The 12,500-nt window shown below is 42.4% G+C and overlaps 1 protein-coding gene across 2 annotated transcripts in view; it reads right to left on the reverse strand.

The window, feature by feature from the left end:
- The window catches only part of LOC143282203 (neural cell adhesion molecule 2-like), a 435,261-nt gene that overhangs the window by 373,623 nt on the left and 49,138 nt on the right, over positions 1-12,500 (reverse strand). For both annotated transcript variants that reach the window (XM_076587794.1, XM_076587793.1), the window contains exon 2: positions 8,908-9,534. In XM_076587794.1, the coding sequence (XP_076443909.1) occupies positions 8,908-8,974 (67 nt within the window). In that variant the 5' untranslated portion in view covers positions 8,975-9,534. The remainder of the gene's footprint in view (positions 1-8,907; positions 9,535-12,500) is intronic.

Consider the following 12,500-nt stretch of genomic DNA (forward strand, 5'->3'; position numbering starts at 1 on the left):
TATATGCGTAATCACACGTGTGTGGAATGCAGAAATTTGCTGAACGTGGCCCCATTCTATTCTTGATTTATTTGAATCATCTGCCGTTTCTGTGTCTTTGACAACTTTGAAACAATATGTCATCTAAATTCAAATTTCATATTAATTCGATATTTTATACAAGCGCAGGGGTGGATCCCAAGGCAATAACAGCGAGTTGGATCGATGGGTAGGTCAGGTATCTTCTCCCTCCCCCTTCTGATCAAACTTAAGCGGTGTATCTTACACTTTGATGCCTCCTTAAAAAGGACACTGAAAAGCAGTTCCACACAGATGTTATGCGGCTGTTGGGAAACTTTTTGACCATCGATAGTAACCCTCTTCAGGAGCCAGTTTCAGTGCTCGGACGGAGGAGCCTAGTATGGTCGTAACCCGCTACTAACTGTGTGTAGTATGGAACTGACCAATGGCGTAGTTCGGTCAACGTAGGCTTTAGTCACGCGTGACTGTCAAAATGTTAGAACCAAACAATGCAACTGGTACCTTCAGGCCAATGGTTTTTGATTCATTGGAAATAACCGTCCATTCTACGGATTTAACCAGGCTATTGAAAAAAGAAGGCGGTTCTGGTCTTGCTCTCCTCTCCAGTATAACATGAGAGAAGCAAACGTCGTGGGGAGGGGGGGGGGCGTCTACTTTGGTAGCCGTTATTGATTCGAACTGGGCCTGATCATTTCGGGGTAGCCAAGAGTGATCCTCATATACGTTTCAAGATGAGGTTGGGGTATGATCCAGCCAGTTCTGACTCCGGGGTAATTCTGGGCTGGACAGATCTGACCCCGGGATAAAATCCAACGGGACTACAGACTGGCAAAATCACCCCAGTTTCTAATTCCGGCATACACCGGATAATTTCACAGTAAGTGCCTTGCCTGCCACCACTCACTGCCACCACTGCATAATGAAAAAGGACCAGTTACCTCCGTTTCTGGCCCTCCCTAGCAGAAGCATCAATCGCGCACACCACTGTCTGTTGACTGGCAGAATAAGCGGACCAGCTCTCGTGAAGATCCACGGTGATAACACCTGCAGGCCACAACAGTTTCCACCATGCACATGACCCTTTTTCATCGCATCCTATCAGTTTGACTGTTGAAGTAACTTCTCCCACTTGGAAAGGACTAAACAAAACTAACTCTTTTTCTCAGAAAGTTCCTTTCCCAACTGCCCTGTCCTCCCCCGCATACATGTCTTTAAGTGTGCCTGGCGGGGAATCTACGAACATCAAGCAACATCAAGGCCATGAATCTGTTCATATATTTTTCCTTGCAGAGCAGAACGTAAAATTTACGATCCTTCTTTGGGACAGCCTCGTGAAGCAGACATTTCCTGTGCTGCGCGAGATCTAAAAGCTCGCCATCACTCTTCGGAACTGCCCCAAACAGGAAGAAATCGAAGGGAAACCACTCCGCCACACAGGTCAGATTATGGGTCACAAACTCCAAAGAGGTTGAATGAGAGGTCAGACAAGAAGCGATGGGATGGATAATCCTTGCGTTTCTGGTGATCAATATGTAATAAATCTCCCTTTGGCTGTTGAAGCTTAAGGGAAAAAAATTAAAAACTGCATTGGTGGTACATTTCAGAAAAATGATTAATGATTTTCCGTTTGGTTGTTACTACTTAAAATGGAATGATCGCATATATATATATATATATATATATATGTGTGTGTGTGTGTGTGTATATATGTGTATATATATATATATATATATATATATATATATATATATATACATAGCGTGTGTGGGGGGGTGGAAGAGGGGGGGTGCGCGTTTGTCTGTCTGTCTGTGTGTGTGCGCGCGCGTGCGTGTGCGTGTGTGTGTGTGTTTGAGGGAGAGAGAAAGGATGGAAAAGGGTGGACAGCGGGAAGACATATCGAGAATAACTATTTATCTAATTGTTCACAATTTGTTTTGGTTGTTTACTCGCAAGTTCGATAATCAGTTCCCTGTATTAAAAACAAAAACAACACTTTGATCTATTTCGTGGTCGAACAGGAGCATTTCAAACTTTCTCAAACTAAAATAAAGAGCAATTGTTTATCTAATCATTATAAATATTTGTTCAACAAGTACATGTCACGAGCACGTGTTCCCTGAAAAACACACCAACAGCCATGCTGTGTAGGTCCTAACAATGACAAAATATGTGAACATTTTTAAACAGAAAAATGCATCATAGAAAACATCGTTATGTTCATGGTGATAATTGTCTAAGTTTGTTTTCTGTCTGCTGAAGGTATACACATTGTCTTGCAGGCAAATACAGCAAGATTACAATGATACCAGCTGAACATTCTATATTTAGCACACATTGTCTTGCAGGCAAATACAGCAAGATTACAATGATACCAGCTGAACATTCTATATTTAGCACACATTGTCTTGCAGGCAAATACAGCAAGATTACAATGATACCAGCTGAACATTCTATATTTAGCACACATTGTCTTGCAGGCAAATACAGCAAGATTACAATGATACCAGCTGAACATTCTATATTTAGCACACATTGTCTTGCAGGCAAATACAGCAAGATTACAATGATACCAGCTGAACATTCTATATTTAGCACACATTGTCTTGCAGGCAAATACAGCAAGATTACAATGATACCAGCTGAACATTCTATATTTAGCACACATTGTCTTGCAGGCAAATACGGCAAGATTACAATGATACCAGCTGAACATACTATATTTAGCACACATTGTCTTGCAGGCAAATACAGCAAGATTACAATGATATCAGCTGAACATTCTATATTTAGCACACATTGTCTTGCAGGCAAATACAGCAAGATTACAATGATACCAGCTGAACATTCTATATTTAGCACACATTGTCTTGCAGGCAAATACGGCAAGATTACAATGATACCAGCTGAACATTCTATATTTAGCATATCATGTACATTTAAATCAGACTAGAAAATAATGTATCTTACATGTCAGATAAAAGCTAAAAATAGTATTGTGAAAAAAAAGTATCATGCGCAGGAAGAATTCAGAAAAGGTCAGGCAACACGTTTTCTGAAAACCAGAGGAAAACCATCGCTGAAATGTGGGGTCAATTTCGTCGGCTCTGTGTCTATCATGATGGTTTATCTGGAAATACACCAAAACGAAACTTATTCAGCAGGCTAAAGTTAATATGCCACAGGTGTGTTTTTGGGTGTGCAGTCTACTTGAACTTCTCCGCACGTGCGTGCCTAAATTAGAAAAAAAGGGCGATACCTTTACTTCGTCGATTTGTCATGATTACAGATATCTGAACCCTAACATGGGATTTCAAATCACCAAGTGGCTGGTGGAAAAGAAAGGTGTTCTTATCACCTTTTTCATTTTGTAAAAAAAATCGACAACAAACCAAACCTGAATTAAGGTAATTTTGGAATGTAATACAAATGACAGAAATACGACTTCTGGTAAACCGAGCTTTATTGAATAGCACTGGAACATTGAAACAAGAGATAAAGCGACTGAGACGAAATATTAGAACGATAGAAAGATGTTTACGTTTTGTTCTTTTCCGTGGTGAACTAAAAATAGATCGATCGTGAGATGAAGGGATCTTATTCGAATTTTCTTGTGTAAAGTTATTTAGTTTCCCTATATCCCAGGTTGATATGAGTATACCCCTCTCCCACTTGAGAAGATGATTATCAGGAAAATTAAACGATGAAACAGTATACTATTATTAACATTTTCTTAATTGCAAAGCAGATCTGGTGTGCAGTATATGGATCAATCCGCACGCTCTGACATTTCCTTGAAACTGAACGAAACTTTTACAGCGTTCAGCAGTTCGTTTTTCATTGCCTTTGCTATCTCGTTTCGTTGATTTTTCTCCAGCTCTTTTTCCTTTTAAAAAAAAGTTTGATATTGCTCGTATTCTTACTACTATTATTACTTTCATCATCATATATAGAAGAAGGGAAACAAAACGAATGAGATAAAGGAGGAAGATGGAGAGACAAAGGGAGAGAGGGGTGAAGAAAGGGAGAGAAATTGAGAGAGGGAGGATGCAGAGCAAACGGAGAAGAGGTGAAGAAGGGAGAAATGGAGGAACTGGGGAAGGAGGGAGAGAGAGGGTGAAAGTGCTGAGGAGAGATATGGAAAGGAGAGAGAAACGTGAAAGTGCTGAGGAGAGATATGGAAAGGAGAGAGAAACGTGAAAGTGCTGAGGAGAGATATGGAAAGGAGAGAGAAAGGTGAAAGTGCTGAGGAGAGATATGGAAAGGAGAGAGAAACGTGAAAGTGCTGAGGAGAGATATGGAAAGGAGAGAGAAACGTGAAAGTGCTGAGGAGAGATATGGAAAGGAGAGAGAAACGTGAAAGTGCTGAGGAGAGATATGGAAAGGAGAGAGGGTGAAAGTGCTGAGGAGAGATATGGAAAGGAGAGAGAAAGGTGAAAGTGCTGAGGAGAGATATGGAAAGGAGAGAGGGTGAAGGTGCTGAGGAGAGATATGGAAAGGAGAGAGAAAGGTGAAAGTGCTGAGGAGAGATATGGAAAGGAGAGAGGGTGAAAGTGCTGAGGAGAGATATGGAAAGGAGAGAGAAAGGTGAAAGTGCTGAGGAGAGATATGGAAAGGAGAGAGAAAGGTGAAGGTGCTGAGGAGAGATATGGAAAGGAGAGAGAAAGGTGAAAGTGCTGAGGAGAGATATGGAAAGGAGAGAGGGTGAAAGTGCTGAGGAGAGATATGGAAAGGAGAGAGAAAGGTGAAAGTGCTGAGGAGAGATATGGAAAGGAGAGAGGGTGAAGGTGCTGAGGAGAGATGTGGAAAGGAGAGAGAAAGGTGAAAGTGCTGAGGAGAGATATGGAAAGGAGAGAGGGTGAAAGTGCTGAGGAGACATATGGAAAGGAGATAGAAAGGTGAAAGTGCTGAGGAGAGATATGGAAAGGAGAGAGAAAGGTGAAAGTGCTGAGGAGAGATATGGAAAGGAGAGAGGGTGAAAGTGCTGAGGAGAGATATGGAAAGGAGAGAGAAAAGTGAAAGTGCTGAGGAGAGATATGGAAAGGAGAGAGGGTGAAGGTGCTGAGGAGAGATATGGAAAGGAGAGAGAAAGGTGAAGGTGCTGAGGAGACATATGGAAAGGAGATAGAAAGGTGAAAGTGCTGAGGAGAGATATGGAAAGGAGAGAGGGTGAAAGTGCTGAGGAGACATATGGAAAGGAGAGAGGGTGAAGGTGCTGAGGAGAGATATGGAAAGGAGAGAGGGTGAAAGTGCTGAGGAGAGATATGGAAAGGAGAGGGTGAAAGTGCTGAGGAGAGATATGGAAACGAGAGAGGGAGGTGAAGGTGCTGAGGAGAGATATGGAAAGGAGAGAGAAAGGTGAAAGTGCTGAGGAGAGATATGGAAAGGAGAGAGGGTGAAAGTGCTGAGGAGAGATATGGAAACGAGAGAGGGAGGTGAAAGTGCTGAGGAGAGACATGGAAAGGAGAGAGGGTGAAAGTGCTGAGGAGAGATATGGAAAGGAGAGAGAAAGGTGAAAGTGCTGAGGAGAGATATGGAAAGGAGAGAGAAAGGTGAAAGTGCTGAGGAGAGATATGGAAAGGAGAAAGGTGAAAGTGCTGAGGAGAGATATGGAAAGGAGAAAGGTGAAAGTGCTGAGGAGAGATATGGAAAGGAGAGAGAAAGGTGAAAGTGCTGAGGAGAGATATGGAAAGGAGAAAGGTGAAAGTGCTGAGGAGAGATATGGAAAGGAGAGAGGGTGAAAGTGCTGAGGAGAGATATGGAAAGGAGAGAGAAAGGTGAAAGTGCTGAGGAGAGATATGGAAAGGAGAGAGAAAGGTGAAAGTGCTGAGGAGAGATATGGAAAGGAGAGAGAAGGTGAAAGTGCTGAGGAGAGATATGGAAAGGAGAGAGAAAGGTGAAAGTGCTGAGGAGAGATATGGAAAGGAGAGAGAAAGGTGAAAGTGCTGAGGAGAGATATGGAAAGGAGAGAGAAAGGTGAAAGTGCTGAGGAGAGATATGGAAAGGAGAGAGAAAGGTGAAAGTGCTGAGGAGAGATATGGAAAGGAGAGAGGGTGAAAGTGCTGAGGAGAGATATGGAAAGGAGAGAGAAAGTGAAAGTGCTGAGGAGAGATATGGAAAGGAGAGAGGGTGAAGGTGCTGAGGAGAGATATGGAAAGGAGAGAGAAAGGTGAAGGTGCTGAGGAGACATATGGAAAGGAGATAGAAAGGTGAAAGTGCTGAGGAGAGATATGGAAAGGAGAGAGGGTGAAAGTGCTGAGGAGACATATGGAAAGGAGAGAGGGTGAAGGTGCTGAGGAGAGATATGGAAAGGAGAGAGGGTGAAAGTGCTGAGGAGAGATATGGAAAGGAGAGGGTGAAAGTGCTGAGGAGAGATATGGAAACGAGCGAGGGAGGTGAAGGTGCTGAGGAGAGATATGGAAAGGAGAGAGAAAGGTGAAAGTGCTGAGGAGAGATATGGAAAGGAGAGAGGGTGAAAGTGCTGAGGAGAGATATGGAAACGAGAGAGAAAGGTGAAAGTGCTGAGGAGAGATATGGAAAGGAGAGAGGGTGAAAGTGCTGAGGAGAGATATGGAAAGGAGAGAGAAAGGTGAAAGTGCTGAGGAGAGATATGGAAAGGAGAGAGAAAGGTGAAAGTGCTGAGGAGAGATATGGAAAGGAGAAAGGTGAAAGTGCTGAGGAGAGATATGGAAAGGAGAGAGGGTGAAAGTGCTGAGGAGAGATATGGAAAGGAGAGAGAAAGGTGAAAGTGCTGAGGAGAGATATGGAAAGGAGAGAGAAGGTGAAAGTGCTGAGGAGAGATATGGAAAGGAGAGAGAGGTGAAAGTGCTGAGGAGAGATATGGAAAGGAGAGAGAAAGGTGAAAGTGCTGAGGAGAGATATGGAAAGGAGAGAGAAAGGTGAAAGTGCTGAGGAGAGATATGGAAAGGAGAGAGAAAGGTGAAAGTGCTGAGGAGAGATATGGAAAGGAGAGAGAAAGGTGAAAGTGCTGAGGAGAGATATGGAAAGGAGAGAGAAAGGTGAAAGTGCTGAGGAGAGATATGGAAAGGAGAGAGAAAGGTGAAAGTGCTGAGGAGAGATATGGAAAGGAGAGAGAAAGGTGAAAGTGCTGAGGAGAGATATGGAAAGGAGATAGAAAGGTGAAAGTGCTGAGGAGAGATATGGAAAGGAGAGAGAAAGGTGAAAGTGCTGAGGAGAGATATGGAAAGGAGATAGAAAGGTGAAAGTGCTGAGGAGAGATATGGAAAGGAGAGAGGGAGGAGGAAAAGGGAGGAGAAAGAGAGCAGGAGGGGAAGAAGGGAGAAAGGGTAAGAATGGGAAGATGGAAGAGAGGAAAAGAGAGGGATGAGAAGAAAGGGGGACACATGTGCCTGTATTGCCAGGCATTTCTTTTCTTTCTTTCTTTTTTGTTTCTCTCTCTCTCTCTCTCTCTCTCTCTCTCTCTCTCTCTCTCTCTCTCTCTCTCTCTCTCTCTCTTTATCTCCTCTAAGTGTGCACTCCAATGGTTATGGGCCATATGGTTGACAATTAAAACATGTTTTTTTTTTCTACTTTGATCTCTCTCTCTCCATCTCTCTCTCTTTCTCTCTCTTATTCTCTCCTCTTAAAGCCACGCCTACAAAGTATGCCCCCCCACACACGAGCAAACGCACACACGTGCACACCACCTCCCCCAATACCCCCACACACATACACGTACAACCGAATCGGACACAAAGTTGTCTCATTCACTATGACAACGCAGCAAGCATGAATGACGAGCGACGGAAAGTAACCTACAAAAGCCACATGACATGACAACACCAGAAACCTTTTTCAGCAGCAGGAAAATACCACTTCACAAAACAAGAAAGGAAAAGATCGCAGACGAATCGACTTTGTCTGGCTGACACAACTGATTACTGACATGCCACAAAGGGGGTCACCCGGAAAGAAAGAAAGGAGGACAGAAAGAAAGAAAGAAAGAAAGAAAGAAATAAGAAGGGGTGAGGGTGGGGGGGAAGGCAGACACACAAAGTCCCCCGCGCCAAAACCCCATTTAGTCTCCACCCAGAAAGATGGATTCCAGTTGCATATCGTTCTTTTCAAACAACACACATGGATTCTTTGTCTGTCTCTTTGCCTGCGTCTGTTTGTGGTGGTGGTGGTGGTGGTGGTGGTGAGGGGAGGGTTCAGCAAAGAGAACAGGGGTGTATTTTGAACAGTTTCGGACTTTGCGATATGACTTTTTGATCACACTAGCTTCAACGCAAAAGTTTTGTCAAATCGCCTGCTAACTCGAAGCAGTTTTGAACATTAAAAGACTGAAACTGAATAACGCGGAAACCAATTGACAACAGCACCAATATACAGAAATGCACCAGCACTTTCTGGTACACAAATAGTGTTTCATCCACGGGGCTATTATGACAGAATTGGTTCCTGCCGTCGTATATGAGTGATAACGATATATATAGCATTTCAGATGCTGTAATGCAATCATGCTTATGATGTCAGACTTATAGCATGAACATGTGCCACACATTTGCCACACATTATCTGAACTTTTAAAGTAAACTCAACCCTATCGTCATGGTATACCTCATCTCTTCTCTCCCCCACCCCCAACACGAGCTCGCAGACACACACACACACACACACACACACACACACAAACAAACAAACAAACAAAACCATAATACAGCGCGTGCGAATTAACTTGTACAAGTCATAATTATGTTGTTGCATACAGTGTTTTCTGAGTGTTATCACATGTATGTATATATGTATGTATATATGTATGTATATATGTATGTAAACAACTGCAAACTGACGATACACACATTTTTGATACAATGCACAAAAATACATAACATCAGCACAGCAACGCAACATTTTTTTTTTACTCACCTTTGCTCCACACGGCGGCGATCACGACGAAGTAGCGAAGAAGGCAGCAGACGGAAACGGAATCCATGATACCTGGAAGGTCAGAATTCACCTGCGGGTACTCCAGTTCACAAACGAGCTCATCTCTACAACTCGGCAAACGTTAAGACACAGGCAAACAAGGCCTCACGATCACCACATCACTTTTCCGGCTTCAGTCAAACGCCAGTCTTTTCCATGCATTAGCACAAAGTTGAAGGGGTCGTCGATGCCAAACAGCAAACAACACGCAAGGTGTCACAGTATATTTGCCACTCAGCGGAGAGCTTTATTCTGCTTACAAAAACGCAGTACAGTGTCTTTCTTCCATAGCGATAAGTTCTCCAGATGAACAAAGGGAAGCCTGATGAGCAGCGAAGCAGAACTGTCAGTGAACGAAACACTCAGAGAACCCAGCCGTGCAGGTGAGCAAGCACGTGAACCTGTCTTAGTGGCGCCCAGCCTGCAGTGTGAATCTCTGCAGGTTTATCTGGTGTAGTCACTGTACCTCGGAGCGATGTTCAACTGATGGATCGGTACCTGATCGTTGGCACTGCAGGCGCCTCCCTTCTGATTGGTTTTGCTGGTGCTTTTCTTTCGTACTGCCTTCTGAAAGAGAGACAAAAAAAAGAAGACAAAATGACATAAGCTTTCATCTGAGGATTCGATAATGACGTGCGCTAAAACAAAAAATAGGGTGGTGATGAGAAGAACGTACATGTATGGATGAATCGATGAAGGAAGGAAGAAAAGAATAAAGGATATAATGGGAAAGGAAGAATATAAAAAGAGAAAAAAAACAAAAAACGAACGAAAGATAGAGAGATAGACAGATGGACAGACAGATAGATAGATAGATAGATAGATAGATAGATAGATAGATAGATAGATAATAATAATAACAATAATAATAATAATAATGGTATTTATAAAGCGCTGGATCTTGTGCAGAGACAAATCTGTAGAAACTAAAGACAAGGAAGGGCAGGCAAGGGAGGCTATTTTGGGAAGAGGTGGGTTTTAAGGCCAGACTTCAAAGAGATGAGTGCAGAGACTTGACGAAGCGAAAGAGGAAGTTCATTCCAATCGCAAGGTCCAGAGACAGAGAAAGAACGGCGGCCAACAGTCGAGTGTTTGAATCTGGGTATGCGTAAACAGAGTGGATCCGAAGCCGATCGTAGTGAGATAGATAGATAGATACATACATACATACATACATAGATGGACATTAGGTGGAAAGAAAGGGACAACGACAAAAGTAAAAAAGGGAAAACGAAAATGAAATAGATGAATGAATGAAAGAACGGAAACACACAAAGAAACAAAACAAGAAGGGGGGATAATCGCTATCAAAATGTAGCCAAGCAATAAGAGAAGTGTTATCAAATTGCTATCAAAATGTAGCCAAGCAATAAGAGAAGTGTTATCAAATCGCTATCAAAATGTAGCCAAGCAATAAGAGAAGTGTTATCAAATCGCTATCAAAATGTAGCCAAGCAATAAGAGAAGTGTTATCAAATCGCTATCAAAATGTAGCCAAGCAATAAGAGAAGTGTTATCAAATTGCTATCAACCAACGAAAACGATCTGCGTCCTTGGAGGAAACTAAAAACACCCCGGTGTAATATGGTTGCAAAAGATATAAGGAATCAAAGAGGTATCAGAATGCTTGGACACATTTCATGTCAGGAAAACACCCAGCCACTTCACTGTGGTCAGAGGATGAAAAGTGTTTCAAAATATGTGATGGACGAGGGAAACAATGAAGAAAGCGGAGGAGTAGGAGGAGAACGTCCACATCAACAATATGACGTTAATGAGGATGATGGTGATGATGGTGATACTGAGGATGTTAGTGATGATGCTAATGATGGTGTTGATAAAAAATGATAGTGATGATGATGATAATAATAATGATAATAATGATAATGATAATAATGATATAATTTATCATCATCATCATCATCATCATCATCACAACAATAAAGTAGTAGTTGTAGCATTAGATGTAGTAGTAATAATAGTAAGAATATCAACAGCAACAACAAAAACAACAACAAGAAAAAAAAAAATAACAACAACAACAACAACATCAACAACAACAACAATAATAATAATAATCACCACCATCATCATCATCATCATAATCATAATGGAGATGTCGATGATGTTGATGAAGACGAAGACGACATCAACGACTACAACATCATCAACAATAACGACGATGACGAGGACAACAACAGGAAAACAAGGACCCAAAATGAAGAAGAATCTCTGAGCGCAGCGAGCATGGCTCCGCAATGCACAATACATGTTTCTTTTCTGCTGTGCTTCTTTCCTCTCTCTTTTTCTCTATACCTACGTGTCTGTCTGTCTGTCTGTCTGTCTGTCTGTCTGTCTGTCTGTCTGTCTGTCTGTCTGTCTGTCTGTCTCTCTCTCTCTCTCTCTCTCTCTCTCTCTCTCTCTCTCTCTCTCTCTCTCTCTCTCTCTCCAGCTGTATTCACGTTCAGCATTAAAAATGTAAACTGGGATACTTGAGAGAGAGGCTTCATATGCTGTTCATTACGTATTTTTTGCACACAAAATGCATACACCAAATATCCATTACGTCGAAATGTATTAGTTTTTATTTTTATTTCAATGATATATATCTATCTATCTATCTATCTATCTATCTATCTATATATATATATATATATATATATATATATATATATATATATATATATATATATATATATATATACATAAAACCGTGCATCCATCTCGTTTCTGTGTAGGACGAGAGGAGGAGGTGCTCTCTGTCGTTCCATCCTCCCCTACTCCCACCTCTCTCTCTGTCTCTCTGTCTGTCTGTCTGTCTGTCTCCCATCTACCGGGGTGTTTTGTTCACTTGATTACCACCATGCGTCAGCCCAGACAAGTCATAGTCCGAAACAAACAAAACATTTCTTTTGCCCAGTGAGCCTGAATCAGCAGAACTGGTTTCACTGTTTAAAAGTCGCTACTATCTCCAGCAAAATGTTGAACTATGTGATTACTGACACTAATAAGTTGTTTAACTCTGGTATTAGATAGGACAAAAGTGGCTCTCACTCCGGGGAAAATAAACCACTTGTCCACAGAGAAAAGTAACAGTGCCGGGTACAGTCTCAACTGGGGAGGTGGACCACAAGTGGCTTTCTCCTTTCCAATGTCTTTCAAGCGAAGACCAACTGAGAAATAAACTACTAACTGCCAGACAACAGTAACAGAGGGGGTTTAAAACCGGCGCTCGACTGAATACCCAGGCTTATCTGAAGAACCTCACACTGCCGCCCCTTCAGAACTGCTCCAAGAACCTTCAAACCGCCCCTTCCGCCCATTCTTTTAACCCTTTGAGATCTAATCACGGTCTTGTAGCGAGAGACTTACACAACCGCGGAGGAAGTGGAGGGTGACATTAATCTTGTTGAACAGTCCGGGGCGGAGGTAGGAGTGTGAGGAAGGGGGAGGTTAGAGGATGGAGAGAGGAGGGGGGGGGGGGATGGGGGTGTTGGTTTCCCTCGCCCCCACGGTAGAAGCACAGACGTCTC

The sequence above is a fragment of the Babylonia areolata genome, chromosome 5 (genome assembly GCF_041734735.1).
Source record: "Babylonia areolata isolate BAREFJ2019XMU chromosome 5, ASM4173473v1, whole genome shotgun sequence".
In the NCBI taxonomy this organism is placed as follows: domain Eukaryota; kingdom Metazoa; phylum Mollusca; class Gastropoda; order Neogastropoda; family Buccinidae; genus Babylonia; species Babylonia areolata.